This window comes from Hypomesus transpacificus, chromosome 13, assembly GCF_021917145.1.
Source record: "Hypomesus transpacificus isolate Combined female chromosome 13, fHypTra1, whole genome shotgun sequence".
Classification (NCBI taxonomy): domain Eukaryota; kingdom Metazoa; phylum Chordata; class Actinopteri; order Osmeriformes; family Osmeridae; genus Hypomesus; species Hypomesus transpacificus.
Genome location: NC_061072.1, coordinates 4711637 through 4738487, shown reverse-complemented (window position 1 = coordinate 4738487; position 26851 = coordinate 4711637). Strand labels below are relative to the sequence as shown.

Genomic DNA, 26851 nt, shown 5'->3' with positions numbered 1-26851 from the left:
CAGGCTAAGCCATTTTTCTTTATATTTAGTCATGTAGCGGCATTCTTTACCTTTTACTTTTCAGTTGGGCTATTTTGGTTCCATAGCATTTGAGCTATGTAGATTTTATTTGTCCTTGGACAAGGCACTCCACCCTACTTGCCCAGGGGGAATGTTCCTGTACTTACTGTAAGTTGCTCTGGATAAGAGCGTCTGCTAAATGACTAAATATAAATGTATTTAATGTTGCCACCATATTTGGATAATGGTGTGATGAAAGATATCCAGAGTGCTCTCTGTAGAAACTTTGGACTCTTAATATGGTGACAAAATGAAACAAGGATTTGCATTCTGTCTTCATCCAATGTTCTGATTTCCGTGCTGGAAATGTATACAAATTACATCATATTTTACAACTTAATGCATCATTTTCTCATTGAAACATACATTTACAGGAAACTAGTATTGAAAACAACATTTGACCTAATTATCAACTGGGGAGGTTTCATGTTGTTATTCCTTTTCACTGGGCTGTCTCCCCTTAACCCATTTGTCCTTGGGTTGCTTTGACCCATTTTCTAATAATTTCCATATCAGAAATTGGGTTAACCAAAACATTTCAAAACCAAAAAGAACAATGTGTATGGTACTTTGCAATGCTCTTCACAAGTTAAATAATTGATTTCATTACTTTCATAGAATTTTGATGTTTTTTTACATTTATTTCAATTTTCACAAACAATAAATAGAACGTTGAAAGAAAGAAATGTTGAGAACCCCTTCAAAGGACTAAGGCACAAAAGACATTTCTCCAGCCTTGTTTTCTTCATTAAAAGCCTCTTATGCTCGATATCCAGCCTCTTGTACTCGATATCGAGCTCCAGGGTCCTTTTGTAGAGGGCCCTCACATTGTCTGCTCCAACCTGAAACAAATAAAGAGCATTGTCTTTGCTTACCCCATGTCTTTGGCTTGACCTTGAGGTGGAGGCCCTAGGCTCAGGGGGAGGAAGAAGTTCCTCATCCTGCTGAGTTTAACACCAAAGCAATTTAATCAATTAAGCCATATTTGAAATGAGCAATTTAAGGACTTTTGTCTCATGTTCTGACCACCACCATTAGCAAGTCATTACAGACACTTCAATCACAGCCACACGTTCACACACTCTCAGCATCTTTATTGGAAGTGGTAAAAAAATTAAAAGCGTACCCCCAAAGCGTTCTTTGAGCAGGCTGACAGAGTTTCCTCATCTAGGGCCTCCACCTGAGAAAGTGAATGGCATATTTGATCCATATTCAGCAACCACATATGGCATACATACTGGTGTAAGATTATTAGTTTCACTGTTACCTCTGTATGGCACCGTGGGACAACAGTGGGTGGTGGCAGCAACACCACTGTATTTCCTGTCACTGCAGAGAACAGTAATACATTTCACTCCTACAATATTCATAAATAATTGTTGAATGAACATGGTCACATAGATGACTTGAAACATACCCTGTACATATGCCTGGGTGTCGGATCTGCTGCCACCAGGGTCCGAAGAGATGCCCCCTTCCACTCCTTCCATCATTGCTGGAGAGGGCCAGCTCCTCGGCAGGGGTGAAGTCCTGTGGAGGAGGGCCCTCTCCAGTTTTCTTCGCTGCAAGCGATTTCATTGTTCTATAGGCCCTAATACCAATATTCTACAAAAGGGACTCAGGCAACTCAGCCTTGTACTTGTTGGCCTTAAAATATGTACAAGTATTGCCTACTGTTACTTACCGGTTTGAATTATGTTTTTATAATTGTTTTTTATTTGCTCCCAGGACCGTTTGGCATTGGCAGGGTTGCAACTAAAATATTACAGCAACATAAGTTTAACGTTATGGAACGCACAAGTGTAATTAATTAAGATCTTGTGCCTGGGCCAGTGATATCAATAAGTCATGTAACGTACGCATTAACAGCGTCGGCAATTTTCTGCCAGCTTTCTTATCTTGAGTTGGCAGCAGCGACGGTGTTACTCTTTGCCTGAATAATATGTTTATAAGTTTGATAAGATTCCATGATTATCGTTTGCTCCTCCTGAGTAAAATATGCGGCTCTTGTTCTGTCCATGTTTGCGATTGGACATACGGTGCAAACACCGCCCTTTTATGTAAACGCGCACGCCTCTAGATTGGAAAGATCTGGGTTGAGTTAGAGAGATGATAACCGCCGTCGTGATACCACTTATCGTGATTGCGATTGTTACGCTTCGCGTAGTCGGGTAACTGAAAGTGATCCAGAGCATGTTGATCTTGATTCGTAGTACAGGCCCCTGGTGTTGTCCGGTGAATGCCAATCGAGCTGCACGGTGCTGGGCACAGGTCCCACTGGAGAATGTCAGGCTTAATTGATTCAATAGCTTATGCTTCCTAACTGGACAGATTGATGTCTCTGAAGTTTAATTGACTTGGTGTTGTACTGTGATGATTAGGTGTTCCCTTCATTTTTTTGAGCAGTGTAGTTACTTGTCAACTTACTTGGGAGGTGAGTTTCACGACAGACTCTCTGGGGAACAAGAGCGTCTGCTAAATGACTAAATGTAACAACAGGGGAGTAACATCTGGTTGACAGGCAAGTAGTGGCCAAATTCCTGTCCTTCAACCCCTTTCTAATTTGCTTGATTTGAGCATTTGATCTGCCGAGTACCTGTGAATTTTGATTAATAATGTAAAGCGCAAGTATAGGAAGTTACTATAATATGGCTTATGGGTTAGGATATTTAAAAAAAAATGCTTTGAACGTTTTTTTCAGAGATTGGGGCTGTTTTCCCAAATACATTCTGCATAAATATGTGTGTTGGATCACACACTTAATGAAATAACTATTGCTGTTAAACACATCACATGACAAAGACACTTAAAACAGGATTACTGATAGCTGAAATGAGTTGATCTTCTACTGGCACCTTTAAAAGGCCTTTGTTAATGTATTAATTAGTTTTACTCAGCAGTAATGTGGATCACTCCTGTTGGTGAAAAAAGTCCCCTGAAATGGTAGCACATACACACTAACATACTCCATAAAACAAAACTGTTGCATAAAATCATGGATAAAAATACATTAACAAAATATTGCTGCAAGCAGCGCTACGGGTTCTGTCAGGCCAAATAGTGTCCTAGGGCCAAATAGTATCCTACCTGACGTCACAATGCCGTTCCGAAGCAAGGACGCGTCCGTCGCTATGCCGACCTTAAATTCCTGAGATATTTACGCGTGCTAGCAGGAAACTGTCATGGTTTCTATACTGGTTACTAGTTTTGTATTTAGGCTTATTTAAACCAGTTTATTCTACTCTACTATTTAAAGTTTTCACTCGTTCGACATTCCTGAGACAGCAATGCGCGCAGGTAGAATACTATACGTGTTGCCTTCCCGGTCTGTTAAAATTTATGCTAAATAAGTGAATTATTTTGACGAAAACAATTAGCCAGCTAGCACTAGCTATCAAACGAGTGAAAACTTTAAATAGTAGAGTAGAATAAACTGGTTTACATAAGCCTAAATACAAAACTTCCTACCTAGTAACCAGTATAGCAACCATGACAGTTTCCTGCTAGCACACGTAAATATCTCAGGAATTTAAGGTCGGCATAGCAACGGACGCGTCCTTGCTTCGGAACGGCATTGTGACGTCAGGTAGGACACTATTTGGCCCTAGGACACTATTTGGCCTGACAGTTCCTCATCAAAATGGCAAAATATTATTAAACTGTACATTGTAGAAGGTCAAGAGTTGGACAACGAGAGCAAAACGACTTCATGTTTGGCCAACAACAATAGGCTGAATGGAGATTTGGACTCATCAGCATAAGGTCTCTCTATCCTCTCTGCTACACACCAACTGTTTAGATTTTATAAATAGAAAGGGCAGAGTATTAGCTTTGGTCAGCTAGGGGACAAAGGTTAAGAAACGGTTGACATTTCAAGGTGAAATTGCATGAAATTGCGCATAGTATTTCAGAATGATGTCATCCTGTTTAACTAAACAGAAGTGTGTACATTTACATAAATACACCCCTTTCAGGCATTTTGTATTGCATTTCTTATTCCATGTCACCCAATATAAAGATATGTATTCTACACATCTGTAACAAATTTCAAGTCGATTGGATCTATGGTTCATGAGGAGAAGGGTTTTGAAAGTTGTACCAAATTTGGACAGTACAGCAAAATCTATCATGGCGGACCTTATGGGTTCTTGAGGCTTTTTTGTTCCCCATGAGAAATAATTATACCAATTTTCAGGCATTTTGGAATTATGGGGCGCTGGGGAATTCCCGTAGACTTTGGGCGTGGCTTATACATTTACATTTAGCAGACACTATCCAGAGCGATTTACAGTAAGTACAGGGACATTCCCCCGAGCCAAGTAGGGTGAAGTGCCTTGCCCAAGGACACAACGTCATTTGGCTCAGCCGGGAATCGAACTGGCGACCCTCAGACTACCAGCCCGATTCCCCCACCGCTCAGCCACCTGAGTCCGGTACTTATAGCACCACCTATGGGCGCACATGGGCCATTAGCGGTCTGGGAGTAGTGAGTGACCTGTCAAATCATTCGGCCAAATTTGAAAAAATTGGGTCAAGGACTTTTTGAGCTATTGAGCCATTTAGCGGAGAAGAGGGAAAATAACGAGCATACTAACAAAAACAATAGGTTTCCTCCTACCGGAGAAAGTCTCCTTGGTTGTCGCTGGGAAATACCCCTCCAGACAAAGGTTGGTTACTCGTGAAGACTTTTTTTCACTCCATTTTTCCTTCAGCAACTTCAACAAAGTAACTTTCATATACACAACGGTTTGTGGACATGAAACATGAATGAAGCTGATCTTGTGACAGAAGTTATTCTTTACTCAAGAATACTTGGACGTTTCCTTTGTGCCATATCGCAAGGCATCCAACACTGCCAGCCCTGACAGAGAAGGACCGCCATGAATCGCGGAGTGACCAATCATTCTACCAGCCATAAGGAACAGGTCACTGTCAATGAGGGCTGCGAACAAGGCAGGCACAAGGTGGTCTGTTTGTCCTTCAAACATTGTATTCACTGCTGCGATTCCTGAACAATTTGAGATAAATACACAAGCAAATCAAACTTGATTGAAGAACATGACAGGTACACAGTAAAATCAAAAGTGTTGTATTTTTAGTGTTAAGGTTGAGTGTAAAAATATTGTTATTTCAACTCAGGTTATTTCAACTCAGGTTTAGTGTTAATCAACTACAAGAGAGTTATTCTTCAAAAAGAGTTGGTGTTAATACAGGGAGCCAAATATCATATTCTGCAGGGAGTGTGCCTATGTTCCCACATTTCTAAGAGCTTTTTCAAAATGAAGGGTTCACCATTCTGTAGCTGGCGATTTGAAGGAGCTAGCTAGCATCCAAACTCTCTTGACCCTAACCCTAAATGAATCTGAGAACATAGTGTCACAGAAAATTTAGGATGTAACGTTATATTCTGAAAATACTGGTGCTAGCATTCCTTGCCAGCAGAGAACCCCCTCCTCACATGACCTATAAATGACACTAGGCTTACGTAAACAAACTGACCTAGGCTGACCATTATCATACTACAGGGGCAATAAATGTGTAACCTTATCTGTGTTGAGTGAATCATATATAAGTTTCTACGTGAACGTGCACTGTACCTCTGGGATCGATTTTTAATAATAGGCCTACGTTGAGAAATTCCACAGTGTAATCGTTAAGTGATTCACTCTGGTCTTATATTTGCTAAGACCCAGTGAAAATCCAGTGCAGCTAGTATAGGGCGTCATATTTTACTGAGACCGGTATTGGTGGCGTATCAGTGAAATAAGTCATTTTGCTAAAAACGAATATTTCAAGAGAAAATGTGTGTGCATAATATTAAAGAAGCAAAATGTTTTGAAAACTGATGCAGGAGAAATACTGGTGACGTAAATAGGCGGGGTTATAATTACTACTAACGTGGTGACGGGAGATCCGGGCAGCAGACTTAGTTATGATCTGACTGACCAGAACTGAGATATTTGATATATATCTGAGTTTGGTGGTAGTCAAATACCTAACCGAATGGAAAGATTTTTGCTAATTTCTGTGAGAATGCCATTGAAGTAATATAACCTGTAAAGGTTCATAGCCTTATTGAGGAGGCATGTTGTTAGGGCAAAGGTGCTGCATACGTGTGTTTATTGCTGCTGAGATGATTTATTGAAATGTCTTGGGTTTGGTGGTATTAATATTTACCTATTTAAATGGACTTAAAGTTGAATCCTATCAGAATTCTAATACGTGTAAGCTGTCATTCTCTGACGAGTGATAGTAAGTGCATATGTAGACTTTGGATCCAAAATGTTGAAGGGAAATAGTAATAGTCTATGAGGACTAAGTGTACAATTGTATAAAAAACGGTCTTATTGTGAATTTAATCATGAGTAATTGTTGTTATGTTTATTTTCGCCCCCCTAAGGATCAGTCAATATTTGGACTACATAGACAACGTTGCTGTCAAAATGTTTGTCTTGGTCACAATTGCGTTGCTTCTATCGGGATTTACGTTCCGTTGCACGGCAAAAAGTGCCTTTAGTCGTCGAAGGGTACTCATTGCTAGCTAGGTCACCACGTCAGAACACGTTAGCAACGACACATGGATACAACGTGCATATATGTGCTTTTGCACAGCCAGTATCGTGCCATGGAGCACTAGCCGCACTAGGGGCGTAGCCAAGCCAGCTACCCAAATTGTTCTAAGGCCTACCCAAAAAACGAAAATATCTCCGAAAAATTATGCACCGGTGCACATGGCAAAGTAAATGAGTACAAAAAACTGAAAAGATGCCCATCTGTATTTTTCTAGGCCTACACAAAAAATATTTTACTGGCTATGCCCCTGAGCAGCATATGTACCTTTAAGCAAATCAAGACTTGCATGTACAGTAAGTAATGTCACATTAAATAATGTATTTAAACTCAAGCTTGTGTGGTTTGTCGCTGTCTTCAATGCCACAGACTAAACTTTTTTTTGTCAAAAGAAACATTCTAATTTCTGGTGCTTTCAAACAATCCCATAGCCATATATATATAATTTATATAATATATATATAATTTTTAGGAGAAAGAACAATCCCCTCAGTGACGTTAGGCTAGCAACATCAGCTTGCTCGTAGCTAACTTCTTTTGAAACAGCCAATTCCCCCTAAATAAATGTCAAACTTATTTACGTTTTTGGGGGCATATTTTCAGTTAGCAGACGGTACTGTTTGAATCGCGATTCCATCCTGAAATACTTGACAACGTTGTTACAGTAGCTTGTTTCAGAGGGAGTTGTTAATGAACTATGAGTAGACTAAATGCTTGAAAATATCATTAGAAGGGAACAACTTGAGGGGAAGGTCCCACCTGCAAGCAAGCACACCCTACAATTTCCCCAGAAAATGTACCCTCTAGTTTTTTTTGATTCGCCGCTGCAAAAAAGTAATGACCGCTGTCATTGTCAATGGGCATTTTGCTTCTAATTGCGGTCGATTCACATATTTCATATCATTCTGCAAGTAGTCCTGTCATTTAGCGCAACAGAAAGTCATTGGAACTTCAAATAGGCCAACGCTGCATTGCTGAGGTACAGGTACAAGTGGGGCAGTAATAATCAATTACATAAATGTGACTGTAATGTTTACGTATACAATGTTAAAACATGTGTTCGATAACTTTAAGAGATTATTAATTTAATTAATTTCAATATCCTTATGAGATACATTTGTGTTTATAAACAGTTAACTGTTGTATCTAGGATAGCCATCGTGCGATGGGATTAGCCTTGTTACAAGACAGCTACGGTGTGAATAACTGATGGAGTAGGCTAATTTATCATCAGTAACGTTAACCTAAATGCCACACTCCCCGCTCTAACTTTGAATCACTTTGTTGGAGCAAAGTGACCATTACAAAGGTGTTTGACTACAGACTGCTAACGAAGCAAATTATTCCTACTATTGCTGCCAGTCCACAGAACAGTCTTGCATGTTACCTGAGGTATAACATAATTATGAGCAACCGATCAAAAAAGAAGCAAGTCCTTGACCCACAGAAGTTCCTGGCTAAATATCAGGAACAATGGCCGTGCCTCCGCCCCTCAAAACTGCTGCACCATGCATTTTGCACATTGTGCAATTATGATGTCGACATTAGCCACCAAGGAACTTCAGGTAATATTTATTTGTACTGTTATGTGGATCACTGTTAGCCTGGCTGCCAGCCCAACTTCTCCCCGCCCCCAAAAAATGTGTTCGGGAAATTGGGTCTGGAGGGTCTCGCATTGGGGACAACTACAGAAAACCAGAATCGGGACGGACCAATGAAATTGCCAGGGCGGGCTTTATACGATGATGGACAGATGATCAACAGTAACGTAATCAACGATGTCACGAAAGAGCGCTTGGGTTGAATTCGTTTTCAACAAACAACATATTACGTTGCTCTGATTGGTTGTAGGTCTATCCAATTGAGCGAAGAGGCATTTGTTTTACGAGTTCGGTTGAAACACGCCCCGTAGTCACAGCCCAACGGAGAGTTTTCAGACTCATATTCTGACTAGAATTATGAGTATGACAACGTCAGGCTAGATCACTGTGCATGTAATTTGTTTGTGCACATAATTTCTTTGCTGTTAATCACTTTGAGCTGCATTTTTTTTTTATTAAAGGTGCTATACAAATAAAGTTTTTTATTATTATACTCAATACAACAAAACATTCATAACTGTCACAATTTTCCCTGCATTGGTCACTATGTTAGCTAGTCAGCTAAGTAACATCACCTGCTTTTTGAATTGGAGTCTTTAGCTGTGTTTACTACCGCTAGACCCCGAAGCCGCCGCCAAGCGCCAATAAGCGGCGCCATTTAACCCTTTCCTGCCTGAGCCAAAATTCCGAACATTCCATTCTGTCCAAAAATATCATACTCATATATTCATATAATATTCATTTTACACCACACACCTGAACTGTATATACCATATTGAAAATAAGAACTAGGGCTTTCAAATGATATAAATATCTGTATGATTATGTAAGGCTAATTATCCCTTATAAATAGGATTTAGTACAGCAATTTTTACAGAAATCTTCTCCGTCTACCATACTTCATCAAACAACTGCATTTTCTACCATTTTCATTACAAGCTAGAGGAAAACTTAGAGTGTATGGCACTTACATAATGTTGTTGGTAATATAGAATAGCAGACAGAATATAAATATAATGTATTATTTAAAAGTTATGACCATTCTAGTGATTAATGAGAAAACGGACTAAAACAAACATTTAGAATGTTAAGATTCATTTCACATGACAACTTCTGAAATACCTTTGCATACAATAAATGGCATCTAAAATTAAGACACAAACACTGAAATATACATTTTATGTGTTCAATAAAACACACACTTTATTTGATTTGAACATTAAACTGTGAGGGGAATGATTTCTCAGCAAAACATACAACAACAAACTTCAAACTATCTACAGTAAATATTTTTTTAATAAACAACTGCAGAACCAAAGACACATAAATGCATTAACACAACAACTACAATACCTGTTGAGAGAAGAGAGGGAGAAAAGAGGGAGGGGGGAGACAACACCAACAAACACATCCTTTTCCATCTACGCTTAGTCGCGATACTGGTCACACTCAGCTGAGTGCCAAGACTGAAAACAGTTGCTATCGCGAAGCAAGCAAAGTCGTTTGCCATTACATTCCGGCGCGCCACAAACGACTTTTGTTCTATTTTCAGTCCTACTTTTACGATGGCATAGCCAGCATCTCTTAGGGGTCTCTTCCATTAAAGGGACATGGGCTGTGTGGAATGACGACAAAGGAGGGTCTGCAGGTTTTGCTGTATGTGACGGGAGACGCGCATGAATGTCGTTACCTCCCAGCTGACGAGCCAGGTTCTCTCTAAAATCGATCTGGGTCACTGGGCTACGTTCTTCTGGTGCCGCATGAACGTGTTGCCATTCATTAAACAGTACAAAGCTATTGACTACGGCAATATCTACAAAGTGGAAAAAAAAGTGTCTTCCACCACTTCTGCGTTTTTTGAATGACGTCGTATGATTTTATCATTTGATCCGACCTATCAACACCGCCCATGTTCTTATTATACTCACTGATGACAGCGGGCTGGAGGGCTAGTGCTTTTGTCCAGTTGCCATCAGTCTTTACGAACCTAGTAACTTTTGTTGAGTCATTAGCATTGTGGAAATTGGAGAGGCATGTAACTGCATGCGTGTCCTTCCATTGGATTACTAGAATTTTCCGATCAATCCTACACCACCTCATATCCCCACGAGCTGCCTTGCATTTCCACTTTTTAATGTCTTTGAATTCTGCAGGGAACAGTTTACGATTCACCCTGCATGTACCACAAGCATTGGTTCTCATTTCCAACAACTTAACCATAAGGGCTGGGGACGTGTAAAAGTTTTCAAACCAAAGATTGTGGCCCTGGTCTTTGAACGGCTGCATTAATGACTCAATTACTTTGGTTGCTAAGTCAGTGACACGCCCATCACGACTACCGGTGTAGACATTAAAGTCAAGCGTTTACCCTGAGTCAGATGTTGCGATGACCCATAACTTAAAACCCCACCGAGTAGGCTTGCCTTTCATGTATTGTTTAAATCCTGACCGACCTTTAGACTTGACCATGCGTTCATCTATTGCTAGATTTTGATTAGGCTGAAAGAGCTGCTGGCATTTTTGTTTGAGGTGGTCCATAAGGTAGCGCAACTTTCTAAGGCGATCCTGGTTATCCTCTGTGAGAGGGTCTACGACATGCAGAGCTGCTAATATTGCCTTGTAGCGATCACGTGACCGAAATCCCCTCGCCCACGAACTCTGAAGAGATTTAGTTCCCCAATAACGATGGGAATCAGGAAGAACTGAAAAACCCATGTAAATGAGAAGCCCGATGAATTTGTGATATTCATCTGGGGTCACCTCCATCCAATTTCCGATGTAGCTAGAATACGATGGACAGTTTACGACAAGGTCCCACCCCTGACAGTTAGTAAAGCCGCATATCTCAGCAACTAAAGTCTGAGTAAAAAACAGCAAGCAGAAAAAGTATATTTCTCGCAGCATCCTGTTGGAAGTTGACCGCACACCCCGACGCACGCTATCTAAGTCAATACCGCAAGGACGGCTAGGCGTAAACGGGAAAGGTTTTGGTGCCTGTGAATCGAAGTCGGAGTAGGAGGGATAGGAAACTGAGTCAGGGAAGCTTTTACGCTTTCTAGCTGACCGGGGACCTGTGTGAGAATGGCTAGCCATACCCAAAATAATAAAAGTAACAGTGTTAGTGTTTTCCTAAGTATTAGTCACATGAGAAACCGAAACAAACAATACACATTCATACATACCCAGCTGATGTTCCTGGCTGAGGATCAGGTTCCATCGTGTCCTCCTCCTCCTCGTCTTCCTCCAACAGTTCCTGATCCAGTTCATCCTCCTCCTGTGTGCTCATGCCCTCATGAGTCACCTCCTCCTCTGCTGTGAACCTAAGTTCATCAGCAGTCAGCTGCCTCCTCCTCTTGAGGGTGCTGAGCAGGGTGCCATAGTCTCCCTCCATCTCTACAATATGGAGAAAAAAATGTCAAGTTGGCAGCCAGCAGTGTGTTCTTCCCAAATCCTTACTCATGAAATAATCAAAGGCCTTCAGACAAACCCTAATGTCAAACTGTGGACAGCCCTCCCACACACATCCTAAAATCATGTATGTATAGCTATCTGCATCTTCTAAAATATAGAAGGATATCCTACAGTTTCATTACATGAGAAAACCAACAAGCTAGATAACTTATCCTACTCCAGCAGCACACCAGTTTCCTGGCAGGTCTGAACAGTCTCCACTCTACCTAACCTAACATTACCTCAGGCACATTTTCACAAGCAACAAAATTGGCCAAAAAAGTTGCTGATCTTTATCTAAAATATAACATAGTATTGCTAGTTACTATTTACTTCACAAAAAAAACTAAAATGGTTGATATAAGACGAGGTTTGTTGCTTGCCTGTTGACAAGCACCGATTGGGTGACGTCGAAAAAAACTAGCAAAGAGCTAGCCTACTCCTCTGCATTACTACAAAGGTTTGACTATATTCCACAATCATCAAATTGGCCTAAAAAATTATACACATTTAGCTTAAAGTGTACATAGTGTTCCTGGCTAATGTTTATTATCCAAGTTTCACCAAAATTTGCTAAATCGTCGAGGCTATTGCTACTACGAAACTCGACGCCGGCCTTGTAATTTCTCCACCACTGTGTACATACACGTATCCATGGTTAAATCGCCGCGGGTGAGATCGTGCATAATTTGAAAAGTGCTTGACCGACAAGTGAATTTGTCGCACCGCATGAACCCATAAAAAGCCATGAGACACACAGCTTCTAACATGACATCAGTGGGAGCGTTAAAACAACCCGCCCGCAAAGCCGACACCGAGTGATGAAGTACAGGAAGGGTTATGGGAAGTCGCCTGTCATTGCCTTGTGGTCGCTCTTTCCGCAGCCCGTTGAATAGCAGCCGAACCGACGGGTTCCCCAACAGGCTCTGCACAGACGGGTCCAGACATCTGAGATGGAACTGAATGCCGGCCACCGCTGCCTTGATTGTCGACGGCTGGAGCTTCCGGGAGGTGAAGCAGTGAACGATATAGGCGCATACGACAAGCAGGTTCACCGGGTTATGGGGTGTACTGAGTGCGCAGCAGAAAAAACAGTAATACAATCAAGCACAATAATAAGATTTTAATGTGCCCTTGCCTAAGCCTGCTTGGATGTATCGGGCGGCGACCGTCATGTAGCCTTCTAGCGTCTTGGCTAATCTAACAGTGTCTCCTGAAACGCTGGGCACACCAGGCCGCCCGGCTCCACCTCCGGACATAATGCCCGGAACTCCTGAAATTGAAAACGTGACAGAGCATCAGCCACATTGTTGAGTAACCCAGGTATGTATGCGGCCCGCAACACGAAGTTGCCTGTGATGCATGTCCAGGTCAGACGCCTCACTAATTTATTGATCAATGCCACGGAAGATCTACCTTTGTTGATGATGTTCACCGTGCCCTCGTTATCACACAACACCACAATCCTCTTCCTACACCAGTGTTTACCCCACAAAAAACACGCTACAATGATAGGATACAGTTCGTACAATGCTGTGGATTTGCAATCGAGCGCCAGAAACTCCAGTTCAACGGGCCACGACTCGCTGAACCACTCGTCCGCGGAAAAAAACCCAAACCCAATGGACAACGCCGCATCGGTGTAGAACGCCAGGGCGCTGGAGGTCTCCTTCTCGCTGTGTAAAAAAACGACAAACTGTTCCAATGCTCGCAAAGCACTGCCGAAAAACGCAAATCGGACCGGCAACCCTCATCCTAATGCACAATGTCGTGCAGCGCCGGAACAGACTTAGCCACGCTTAGCAGACGGGAAACAAACGACCGACCGTGGGGAATAATGCGCATAGCAAAATTCAGGTGCCCGAGCAACAACAAAAGATCACGTTTAGTCATCGAAACCGACGCAGCAGCCGAAGCCAGAACAGCGCGCATCCGTACAAGCTTCTCCGCCGGAAGAGACGCACGCATCAACACGCTGTCCAACTGGATGCCCAAAAACTCGATGGACGTGAGAGGCCCCTGCGTCTTCTCCTCCGAGAGCGGCACGCCCAAATGCCCAAAAGTTGCCTTCACCACCGAGATGCACCGAGCCGGTGGCGAGAACGGAAAACCGACCACCAGGAAGTCATCCAGCAGGTGCAGGACAAACGGCAGCCTGTGCACGTTCAGCAAAACCCAACACAGCGCCTCGGACAGAGTGTCAAAAATGCATGGGCTGCTGCGGCAGCCAAAAGCCAGGCGAGCGTAAAAGTACATCTGCGACCGCCATTTAATGCCAAACAGGTGCCACTGCGACGGGTGAAGGGGCATCACTTTAAACGCATCGGTGATATCGGCCTTCCCGAGCCAGGCGCCCACGCCTGCCTGTTTGATTAACCGAATCGAGTGCTCGATGTCAGTGTAATACAGAGAAAACGGCTCTGGCGGAATCAGGCTGTTAATGCAAGGGACCTGAGTATTGTGCGGAGCGGACAGGTCCACGATCAGGCGTTTTTCCCCAGAATATTTGCGGGTAGCCACGCCAATGGGGCTGACGCGAAACACGGGAAACGGCCCCAACAAATACCCCTTGCCGGTTTCTTTAGCAAGTAACGTATCGACCACGTCGGGCTCTCTGAGCGCCGATTGCAAGTTATTACACACATGAGTGACAGTGGGCACACATTCCACCCCAGCCATAAACCCCTCCCGCAACCCGGTGAGTAGGTATTTCACGAAACAACGGTTGGGGTGACCACTCTTCAGACAGACTACCAATGTCAACGGGGGTAGAAGGATGATTATTTATTTCCTGGCCTTGCCCGCCGGTCGGAACCGACGCGGGCAGGTCGACCTCGGATGGGCGTCCGAGCACTGACTGCAGACATGAAGAAATCGACAATTAGGATAGGTACAGACCCCCTCATTGAAATACATGCACACGGGAGGAGCGGAACCAGCATTGACCACCTGGCGTTTGAAGGAGCGACGCTCCGTGCCACTGGACCCAGGTTTCTCATCACGGGAAGGATCCCCCATTTTAGAAGGCACCGTGAGAGGGCAAAGCCCCGTAGGATGGGAGAATGACCCACACACTACACAGGACAGGGGACGAACCCCGGTGATTGTGCGGCCAACCAGCTCTAGATCTAGCACAGACCAGTCCAGACGCAGATTAAACCGCTGAACGTACAGGGCTGCCTTGGCGGAGAAACCCTTGTGATATTCTTGTTAAAAGCTTGTTAAAAAGAGGTGGGAAAACCTTGTCCACAAATACAAGGTCGGTTTAAGCCTAGTGTCCAACAAATCATCTTCCTTTATCATAACTGTGCCCCTGTAGAGTAACACATTTGCACAATGTAGAGATGGCATGGCTAGTGAGTATTTACATGCATGCAATATATTATGATTAAGATGATGTTGTGGATCCGCAGGAGCTCAAGAACCCCCGGACGGGTGTCAGCACAGAGGGGGGTGGAGCCACTGCCGCTTCCTGGAAATGGTATTCCCTGATGGATGAGGCACTGGGGGCCAGGCTGTCTGTGACCCCGCCTGTCCTCTTTGCCTCATCCAGCCGGGGGTCACACCATCAAGTGAAGCTTCCTCCACAGTGTCAACCTCAAAAAGATGGAGGGTAGACACTGTGGAGGTTGTGGAGCTCATAAAAAACAGTGACAGGAGCTTCTCTGAGGCATGGAAGGGGATGGAGGAGCAGCAGAGGCTGAAGAGGAGAGGCGTTATAGAGAGGCCCTGGAGAGGGAAGAGAGTCAACTGCTGAGAGAGAGTGAGGAGAGGAGAGAGAGGGAGGCAGCCGCCAGAGAAAGGGAGGCAGCCGCTAGAGAGAAGAAGTTCGCCCTTTTGGAGAAGTTTGCCGCTCAGAAAAAATAATAAAGCCCGGTCACTTCAGAGTGTAGACTTATTTATTAACACTTAACCCTTAGGGGACTGAGGCCTGTTTGACTTTTCTAGGAAATCAATAGTGATTGCCATCACTGAGTTACCATACCCTTATCATATGAGTAGCTGTCATTTGCTAATGGGCGGGCGGGCTGTTAGGAGCTCAAACCTCAGTCAAAGACTGAAATGTGCCAGGGGTTAGTTCTATTTCTATAAAATGCTTATTTATATTCTAGTTTCAAACTGCATACATTTGAAAGGTAAAGGGTTCAAGGTTTTTGTGGGTGGTCTCTAGGCTAAAAACTTGTGGCGTTTTAAAGGTATATTGACAAAAAAAAATGGTTAAGAATTATTTCAAACTCATAGATTGTTGGCCAATTATAGGGGAGTTCAGAACCCCCTATAAGCATTTGATGTGGTCATTTAAATGTAATCGTGGTCTGGAGCGTAGCACTGAATGGCTATTGTGTTTCTCTTCTCTGCCCCAGAGACGTTTCCTGGAGGTGCTGGTGCTGGTTCTTGTGCTGGCTGGTCCACTGCTGCCCTCCCCACATCCGCATCTGGCTCCAGCAGGTCACCGTTGGTGAGGCAGATGTTGTGGAGCACAGTGCAGCACACAATGACCTCTGGCACAAACCTCACATCCACCTCCAGAGCCTTAAAAAAAATGGACCGCCATCGCGTCTTCAGGATCCCGAAGGACCTCTCCACAACACACCTCGCCTTTGACAGGCAGCAGTTGTAGCGTGCTTGGAGGTGGTTGTGGACAGGCTGCCTGAAGGGGGTCATGAGGCAGATGGGTTGGGATAGGCATGTGTAGCCACCATCCCCAAGGATACAGTATCCTGGTGGAGGGTAGGACTGCTCAATGTAGATGGGGCTGTTTCTCAGGACCCTGGCATCGTGCACTGACCCTGACTAGCCCACAAACACGTCGATGAATTTGCAATGGTCATCACAGATGGCCTGCAGCTGGATGGAGTGGAACAGCTTTCTGTTGAAATAACAGGCAGCATCCTCCGCTGGGGGCTTCACCTTGACGTGGCAGCCATCAATAGCCCCCACCACTCTGCTGAAGGCTGCTGACCCAGCGAGACAGGCAAAGCGGGCACCTAGGTGCGGGAGTTCCTCTGCAGTAGGATGCTGGACAACTGTGGACAAGAGCGCAGCGATCTGCGCACTCACCCTGTGCACCACCCGGTGAACGGAGGCCCGGGGCATGTTGAAGGCCCTGGCCACCACCCGATAGGAGGTGGCGCTGGCAAGCCAGAAAAGAAAGACTAGACAGGAGATCTCTGGGCCCCAACCGTGGTCACAGTCAGTGCCCAGCACAGCCATGAGGGCATAGAAGGAGTCCCTGGAGAGCCTGAAGTCCACCCTCAGGTAACTGTGGCCATCAAAATAAAATGCCAGCAGTGGCATTGAAAGATTGATCTGGCAGCGCCGCCTGGGGCTGGGTGGCTGCTGTAGAGTGTGGAGAAGGGAAGATTAAATGACTTACATATTAATATATTAATGTAATCAATAATATGTTGTCATTGAGGTTTAGCAGTCTTTTATTGCCTTTTCTGATTTAATAGAATTGATGAATGTAACAATAATTAATATGCCTGTGTGTTCCATTGCTAATTGATTTTTGTATCAGGGTAAACTTGACTACAACAGAGATGTGTAAAAGTACAGTCAGTCAAGGTAGGCCTATTACTGTGTGAATTCAAGCAGATGATGCGTATGATTTCAGTAGGAAACAGACAGTGAGTCAGTGAGGGTGGTGATAGGGAAAGAGACTTCAGATAACAGTGTCATAGCCATGGCAGGACTGGGGGTCAACCTTTTTGCCATTAGCAGCAGCAGCAGTATAGCTACCTCAGTGGCACAGAACCATATCAGCCACATCCACAATTCATAGGACCGCCTCTTGCCAACAAAGTGTTAACATTTCAAGAGAAATGGTTACGCGATTTCCCCTGGCTACATTATAATCATAATACCATAATCCATAATCCATCTCAATAAAAGGTGTGTTGTGTTTTCACTGTATCCGAGGGTTTTCAAGCCAACCATCTTTTGGCCAAAAAGGATTTAGGAACTGGAAAAAAGCCATTGTAAAATTCACAGCACATCAAAACAGCCAAAGCCATCGGCACTTTGCAACTGTAACAGCACACCAGCTAAATCCAGTCAGCGCCCAGTTATCCAGCGCGTGGGGTAAACAGCAGGAGAACTCGAGGCATTGCTTGATGAAAATAGTTAGTTCGGTACGGCATGTTGCAAGACAGGGACAAGCCTTTAGAGGCCACACCGATGACAATGGGAATTTATACCAGCTTTTGAAACTTAGGGCAGAAGAGGATGATCCCATTTTACTGAAATGGTTAACAGAGCGTACCACAATGTACACAGTCCCAAAACCACAGAATGAAATTCTGAACATCATGGCATTGCAGCTGAGATTGGATCTCTTCCGATTGTACAATTTTCAGTAATTGTTGATGGTACTCAAGATGTCTCTGGTGCTGAACAGGAAAGTGTCTGCCTGCGTTATGTTGACCATGACCTTGTCCCTCACGAGGAGTTTATTGGGCTATACAGGGTGTCGGAGACAACAGGCGAGGGCATTGCGAAAGTGGTAACTGGTGTGTTGTTGAGGCTCAATTTGCCCATGTCTGGCTTACATGGGCAAAGTTACGATGGTGCCTCAAACATGGCAGGAAAATACACAGGTGCACAGGCAATTGTGAGGAGGCAGCAGCCATTAGCCTTGTATGTGCATTGTGGAGCACACTGTTTGAATCTGATTACACAGGCTGGCTGCTCAGCCTCCCCACTTATCCGGGATTCTCTGTCTTGGGTCCATCAGTTAGGTATTCTCTATGGCCAGTCAGGAAAGTTTAAGAGCATGTTTGAATCAATTGCCAGGGCAGGAGATACACTAGCCTGACGTTGTCATACTCATAATTCTAGTCAGAATATGAGTCTGAAAGCTCTCCGTTGGGCTGTGACTATGGGGCGTGTTTCAACCGAACTCGTAAAACAAATGCCTCTTCGCTCAATTGGATAGACCTACAACCAATCAGAGCAACGTAATATGTTGTTTGTTGAAAACGAATTCAAACCAAGCGCTCTTTCGTGACGTGGGTGATTACATTACTGTTGATCATCTGTCCATCATCGTATAAAGCCCACCCTGACCATTTCATTGGTCCGCCCAGATCCTGGTTTTATATAGTTTGACCCCAATACGAGCCCCTCCAGACCAAATTGTTTTGTGGGCGGGGCAAGTTAGGCTGGAAGCCAGGCTAGAGATACACATCTGACCACCTTCAAACCCGTATGTCCAACAAGGTGGACTGTGCGGAATGCGGGTACACGTCTCTTTAGGGATGAGGCACACGCCTCCTTGGGATGAGAGGGTGTGTGATGATGATAGTAGTCCCGTCCTGTAAAGAGGTATAGGTGGGGTTTTGGGGGGGACATGCCGGCAGTCAGGGGTGCGACGAAGCATGGTGGCCAGGTGAAGGGGGTTGGGAGGGGGCGTGGTGTGTCAGCAATCACTGGTGTGAAGAAGCATATGTGTGTATGCTTCTCCTCCTGCCGCCTCCTATAGTCCACAATAATCTCCTTATCTTGCTGACATTGAGAGAGAGGTAATTGTCCTGGCACCATGATGTCAGGGTATCATCCTCCTCTCTGTCGGTTGACTCGTCACTGTCAGAGATGAGGCCCACAATGGTTGTGTCGTCAGCACACTTAACAGGGAGGTTGGAACTGTGCATTGTAGGAGAGGGCTGAGCACAAAGCCCTGGAGGGTGCCTGTGCTTGTGATCAGTGTGGATGAGGTGCGGTCACCGATTCTCACCACCTGTGGCCTCCCCGTCAGGAAGTGGAAGATCCATTTGCAGAGGGAGGTGCTTAGTCCCAAGTCCACAAGCTTGGAGACCAGTCTGGAAGGGATGATGGTGTTGAAGGCTGAGCTGAGCTGTAGGTGAAGGGAAGTGCCTAGGCGAAACAAGTCACCCAGGGTGCACGAGCACAGAGATTATTTAGAAACTAATAGTGGAAATTTGAAAACTAGACAGAAAAAAGGGGGGAGGGGTGAAGAAAACACGAGGATAAGGGGGAAATAAAGTTCACAGTAGAAAGAGCTTGAGGTAGAGGTATTGCAAAGAAAAGTGCTTATAAGGGGTACCAGATAGGGAAAAGGAAATTAAGTTCCAGGAAAGATTTGGTTGTGGTTAGGGTCAGGGGAGTGGGGAAGGGGATCACCAAATAGAAGAACAGAAAGAAGAAGGGGGAGGGGGGGAAAGAGGGAAGGTTAAGTTTAGGCAGAAGGGGGATTGGTTGTGGTTAGGATCAGGGAGATGGGGAAGGGAATAACTAACTAAAGGGGCAGAGGGGGGGGGAGAAACAGGGAAAAGTGATTATCATAACTGGGGGGGGGGGGGGGGGGTCCAAAAGGAGTCCACGCAGGAATGAGTCCTGGGGCAGGGAGAGAAAAAAAATTCAGAATGAACTCAGAAGTACGTGTCATACCTTTTGAGTACTCAGCCTGGAGGACATACATCAAGCCGTGCAAAAAAGCATCAGCCCAGCACTCAGCCTCCTGCAAGACAATCTGATCCTGGAGGAATACCATGACAAGGTGGATGGAATGGCACCATGTTCACATCCTCACTGTCAGCAATGACGGACACAATGGCAGCAGATCTCTGAAGAGTAGTGCCTTGGTCTGCACCCTCCTGGAAAATATGCCAACAAATGGACAAATACAACTTTGATTAAATACTCTGTGATGGACACATCGTCTGTTCTTTTGTGTTCAACCCCTAGTACTATAGTTACCTTATTTTGTGTTACCAAAAAGTGTGCATAAAAGAAAATCTGCCATGGAAATTAGGGTGGCTTAAAATAATACTTTGACCTTAGCTAAATGCGATTTTTTGCTGTTAAATGACAAGATTATATATCAATCTTGTGTTTGCATGTGAAGCAAGCTCCGGTGTAGCTATGAGGCAAGTAGCTTAGCTTGTTTTCTATTTGCGTACAGATAAAAAAACTTGATAAAACGTGTTAATCAGTGTGTGTATTTTTATGTTGGACTGAATCAAGCTAGCTGTTTCCTTCCGCTTTTGTTCTTTACAATAAACTGAACTAATCCCCTCCTGGCTCAAGGTCTGTACCTAACGAAAAGGGGTAGTGTAGATTACTATATTGATCACAAGAAAGTGCTGTGTGGAATGATGACTGACTATCTTTCTGGGATAACGTCAGACATGGCTTGCAGTGATTCCTTGCTTAGTATGAGTTCAGATGTATTGCTGTATTTCTGGTGCATTTAATGTGAAAGCAATGTCCTTTCTTACATATCAATATGTCATATTAAAACAGTTAAGATAGTCGTAATGGCCGCGTTTCCCAGATTCAATCGTTCTTAAGGATTTAAGAAGGCTCTTAAGAAGGATTCGGCTAAGAAGGAGTGCTAAGATAGGGGTGTTTTCCAGACACGTTCTTAACTGCCTTCTCAAGATCCCGCCAAAGAAGCTTCTTAAGAAGCTCTTAGTGGGAGTTGTCCACCGCCGTGGTGTTGAAACTAAATCAATCGATGCCAGGAAAGTCGATCACCCACCACTTTATTAGCGCATGAATCACACACAACACCCTGTGGTCCCCACACACAGGTGCAATTAGGCTACGCGCTCGTGTGTGTGTGTGATCACAGCTAACAGGTGTATTCAAGTAGTAATCAAGCCCATTAACGCATATATACCCCCCTGTGGCTAGGCACACATATGTGAGAATGGAAAAACTGGGACGAAACGAGGTAAGAGGTCACCCTCCTTTACCCCCGAGGAGATGGCCGTCCTAATAGACGAGGTAAGCCAGCACCGGGATGACCTTTTTGGGGGAACAAAGGGTAAAAAACCCCTAGTATTAAAAAAACGCATTTGGCAGGCCATAGCACAAAGGATGTCCCCCTTTAGCCCCTGTGGTCTCCGGGACTGGGGTGCGGTCAGGAAGAAATGGCAGGAATTTCAGAGCCAAACCCCCCAAAAAAGTGCTACGGTAAGGCGAGAGACCATGGGCACAGGTGGTGGCGCACCCGGTGCTACAACCCTCACCCCTGAAGAGGAAAAAGTTATTTCCATCATTGGAAAGACGGCCTCTGAGGGCATTGGAGGAGGCATTGATATGCTTGGGGACGAGGGCCTCTCGGGGAACAGTGAGGACGAGGAGGAGGAGGAGCCATCTGGGAGCGGAGTACTCACATACACGTCCCCAGGAGAGGACCACCCCCCACATCTAAGACCTGTCCCCGCGCGCCAACCAGCAGGGCCCGGTGTCCGCATGCGGGGAGGCCTAAGAAGGCGGCCCCCCATAATGACCTGCACCTGCAGCGAGACGCTGGTGCAACTAGAAAGGGAGAAACTGGTGGTGCTGCGGGGGATAGAGGGCCAACTGGAGAGACAGACTGCCCTCCAGGAGGAGATGGTGGCGATAAAACGCCAGAAGCTGGATCTTCAACAGAGACAGCTCGCACTGGCCGAGGCACAATTCAACCGTCCCTCCATATCGGTCCCAATAATTCTCCCCCAGGATGGAGGTAAGGGGCATTTCTATTTCATTTCTCCGCATTGCACAATGTATCCTGTTCAATTTCACTATTCAATCTCCCTTCATTGCAGGTGAGGCAGAGGTGCCACTGCTTTTTGTTCCTCTTAATTTTTGTTGTTGAATAAACTACTTTTCCTTTTCAACCATGTGTTGTGTGGATCATTTTGCGTCATTTCCTAGCTTTCAAGCCCTATACATGATAGTTGATATGGGTTGTGTGATGGTAGTGGTAGGTGGTTTATTGTTGGGAGTAGGGTGGTGCTGATAACAGTGCGTGGTGACTGGGTAGGGGATGATGGACATCAAAACAGATGGACAAGCTCCTCTCTGGTCTGGACACCAGCTTGGTGGAGTGCTGCTCGGGTTTCGCGGGGGGTGAGGTTGGGGGCTTCATCTTCTGAGGATTCCCCATCTTCATCCTCAGGAGGCGGCTCATCTGCGCCAACGCGCACTGCAATGTTATGCAGCATGGCTGTGACAACAATCACGTGGCAACACTTTGCAGGTGACAAGCGCAGCCCCCCCGACGAACGATGGATACATCGGAAACGTCCCTTCCACCTGCCAAACACCCGTTCAATGTGGGTCCTGGTGTGTGTGTGGGCCTCATTGAACCTCTCCTCCTGTGGTGTTGCTGGGTTGATCATCGGTGTCACGAGGTAACTCCGGAGAAGGTAGCTACTGTCCCCGAGGAAGATGCTCCTGCCGAACTCTCCTCTGCCAGCCATCTGCCCCACAGCTGAGTTGGCCCACACAAAGCTGTCGTGTGTGCCTCCTGGCCACCTGGCAACGATGTCAGTGATGAGGCCATCGTGGTCCACTGCCACCTGGATGTTGATGGCAGCGTAGTGTTTCCTCCCAATCCAGCACAGATCCACCAGGGAGGGATTGTGGATTGGGATGAGTGTGCCATCCACAACACCGATTACCCGGGGGATCCCAGCCATGGCGTGAAATCCACTGTGGACCTGGCGGACCTCGTCCCATGTGTTGGGCATTTGGATGTGTGTCCGGGCATGGCGCAGGAGGATCGGTGTCAGGGCTGCCACACTCCGTGAAACCGATGCCTTGCTGAGGCCGGTGCCGTCCCCCACCACCTCCAGGAAGCTCCCCACGGTCCGACAGCACATTCAATGGGGAGTGGTGCTGACGCACATATGCATTTATATAAACCGTCTGGCTTCGCGCACGGCGACGCTGTTGGTTAGCAGCGAGAATATGCTGTATTGCAGCCATGGTGTCTCACTCGCGTGGACTTCAGCAACGCCTTTACGTATAGACTGAGGTGGAGCCTCGATCTCTTGATGAGGTTCCTGCCGAGTTCAATTACACCTGTCAGTTTCCCTGTTATCTGTGAAATACCACAGGGTTGTTGATGTTTTTATATCTAATGTAAACTCATGCAGATGCCGAATGTTTGTGAAAACGTAATGAGTGATAGTAATGATTCATTTTATTTATGTAGCTACAGGAACACATGGGCAATTGTTTATTTTTATATCGTTATTTTTCTTCTTATGCTATTATTTTTCTTGCGTCAGTGTTCTGCAGCTGTGGCCGCACATTTATCATCACACATGGTTTTAGTATTCCTTTGTGTCAGATACAACTTTCCATGACGCGGCTGCAGTGAGCGTTTGGTCGCTAAGAAGGCTCTTAAGAGTGGGTCAGGCTGATCTTACATTTCCTTCTTAGTGAAAGATCTTCTTAAGCTAAGAACGACTCTGGGAAACACGTCCTTCTTTCACGGCGCTCTTAAGAGCGCTCCTAAGAAGATCTTAGCGCTTAAGAGCTTCTTAACGAATCTGGGAAACGCGGCCAATGTTGGTATAGATACATTTTCAATTAAATGCCCGAACTACAATTGCTTGCCCATGTATAGTGAATATTAGCCCACCTTGCAGGTGTAGAACAGCTTGGTGTCGTCTTCTTGCAGCAGCACTGGTAGACACTGCAGAACTGCAATCCGGTCCACATTTATGTGTTGTGTTTGCTGTATTGAAACATGAGGGGTTTTGTAAACTGAGAGCAGCAATGTAATGCTAGCAAGCTGAGGTGGACAAAATAAAGTATAATATAGAAAGGATCAGAATTTGATCAGGGTTATTTCGGACGATTCTGACCCATTAACACATGCTCATATTTCCCCCTGTACTAATCTTCAGTATCTGCTAGGAGCATTTCTATAATTTACCTGAGAATATTCCTTCAAGATGGAAGACAGCTTTTGGGAACTTTGACCAAATTTCCCCTGCATCTGTCTGGCTATAGCCAGCAAACGATCTGTGTGTCGATCCAATGCAGCATACAGTTCAACTCTCAACTGCTGGTTGTTGATGCGTTGGTATTCTAAGCAAACCTGATAATAACGAAGTTACCTCAATCACTCTGCCTTAACATCAAAACATACCTTTTATAACATCAAAACATACCTTTTATAACTAAGTATTCACCTTATTCCGGAAGTCACGATGGGCGTGGCCATCCGCGTATTCTCATTTCCGGTTGAGATACTTTCCACTTTATAACGGTAAAGAGAATGTCTTAAACAGGCTCTGGTAATAATTTGAGGCTAATTGAGATGCCCAGCGTCAACTGCAGTTTGTGGCTGCCATAACAGCTGGAAAAAACGGAGTCAGACCCTGTAATTATCATTGTTTTGACCATGGAAAGAAGAGGTCCGAGTGTTGTGAGCCGACAAACTTTGCACCGACCTCCAACCAAAGTTGAGGATCTGGCTGAAGGCGCTGAATTTAAAAGACCCACTGAAGTTTCCTTTTGTCTGCTCGTATCACCTGCAACATCAAGTGTGTAATAAGAGATAAACTACCTAGGTTATATTTTAGTATGTTTTAGTATTCTCGATGTATTGTATATTTGTAGATACAAGATTATAACCAAATGTATGGGCATGGCTGTGATCAAAACAACTACTGCAGTGCATCTAAATGTAATGTAAAGCTTTTGAATCAACGCAACATTACAATTATTTTTAAGTCTTTCTAATTGCCATTAGATAGGAGGGAAGATTACTAGAGCACACCCTGTATCATGTAAGTTTTAACATGTTGCATAAAGCTTGCAACAAAGACCCTCGATGAAAAAGTTGTTATTATTTATTATTACTACATCATTTGTGTAATTTGTCACTCATACATTTGCAGTTTATGGCTAATAGCAGAGACCTGATGTAAAAACTAGAGCCTCAAGTAGATAAACAAGAAGCTAACGTTCTACTGCTAACAATGTTAGCAGGGGAAATTTCAAATACATGTACTGACTGTAAAATTAATCAAACGACTGAATTCTAGAGGACCTAAGCTTTCAAACAAAGTATAGCAAATGCATATGCCGTGCAGTGAAATCGTTAGATCATCTTATATTTGTGGCTAATGTAACTTATCGCAGCGCAGCAGAGCGCAGGGCAGCGATCTGACCGGCAAACGAATAACATAAACACTTATATAAACACATCTGGCACAAATCGACCTAGTTATTTAATATTTTAGAAGCAGGACTTCTCCTTTGAATTGAACGATATCCCCGGTAAACAGGAAGTGCCAATACAACAGAAGTGCAAAAAGATGAGAAAAGTGGGCGGGGCAGAATAAGGTTATAGATCTCAGATGATGGCTAACTACAACACACATTGTGACAGGTATGTGGGAAATTGAACTATCAAATTAACTACCTTCTATTGCTCTAAATGCATACACTTTATTTACCTGGTGTTTGTGAGGGAATGATAGCATTATACTGCTGATCAATGCTGCTATACCAATCAATATCTAATATGAATATGTAAACACACATGTTTTGTAATGCTAATAACTAAGATACAAATATTGAATGTGATCAATTGATTTAATAAAGTAACAGATAAGAAACATTGAAATGTAACTTTGGTGTGTGGACAAGAATGCAGATGTCAGGCAAACTGACTTGGGAGGCGAGTTTGTGACGCTCAGGGACTGGTGTGAGCACAATGAGCTAGTCAGCTCATGGGAGTAAAAGTGTCAACTTGGGAGATAAGGTGATGCTGGGAACATGTGTATCTCTCCCCTCGCACCTCTCCCCTCCCCTCTCCTCTCCTCTCACCCCTCCCCTCTCACACACTCTCCCTTCACACACCTCCCCTCCCTTCCCTTCCCCTCTCCTCTCCTCTCCTCCCCTCTCCTCTCCTCCCCTCTCCACTCCTCTCCTCTCCTCTCCTTTCTCCTCTCCTCTCCCTTCACACACCTCCCCTCAACTCCCTACCCCTCCAACCCCTACCCTCTCACACACTCTCTCACTCTCGCCCTCTCTCTCTCTCTCGCTCTCCCCACCTCTTCTCTCCTCCCCCCTCCTCTCCTCTCTCCCCTCCCCTCCCCCCCTCACACACTCTCTCCCTTCACACACCTCCCCTCAACTCCCAACCCCTCCCCTCCAACCCCTCCCCTCTCACACACCCTCTCGTCTCTCCCTTCACACACCTCACCTCCCCACCACTCCCCTCTCACACACTCTCTCCCTTCACACACCTCCCCACCCCTCTCCTCCCCTCCCCTCTCTTGCACTACACACACTCTCTCTCTCTCTCTCTCTCTCTCTCTATGTCTCTCTCTCTCTTTACCTCTCTCTGGTCAAGGAGCTGAGACCTACCGGTGCCAACTAAACTCCTTGTCTCTCTCTCTCTCTCTCTC

The 26851-nt window shown here is 44.9% G+C and overlaps 1 protein-coding gene and 1 long non-coding RNA gene across 2 annotated transcripts; both read right to left on the bottom strand.

The window, feature by feature from the left end:
• Positions 1-13436: 13436 nt before the first annotated feature.
• Positions 13437-14699, bottom strand: LOC124475816. Its single transcript, XM_047032651.1, has 2 exons — positions 14596-14699; positions 13437-14295 (listed from the first exon to the last, which is right to left on the bottom strand). Exons 1-2 carry the CDS (start codon positions 14697-14699, stop codon positions 13437-13439), a joined length of 963 nt encoding a protein of 320 aa, XP_046888607.1.
• A 5544-nt stretch (positions 14700-20243) lies between these two features.
• On the bottom strand, positions 20244-24587 carry LOC124475359. Its single transcript, XR_006956917.1, has 3 exons — positions 24364-24587; positions 24067-24162; positions 20244-20296 (listed from the first exon to the last, which is right to left on the bottom strand). It is a non-coding gene; the product is annotated as an uncharacterized LOC124475359 (long non-coding RNA).
• Positions 24588-26851: the final 2264 nt, after the last annotated feature.

What these genes read in the sequence shown, in the direction of transcription:
- LOC124475816 (XM_047032651.1), bottom strand. Translation starts at nt 14,699, where the DNA reads ATGGGGGATCCTTCCCGTGATGAGAAACCTGGGTCCAGTGGCACGGAG. An exon ending in TCCGCTCCTCCCGTGTGCAT is followed by an intron (nt 14,296 to 14,595) that starts GTATTTCAATGA and finishes ATCGGCGCTCAG; the next exon opens with AGAGCCCGACGTGGTCGATA.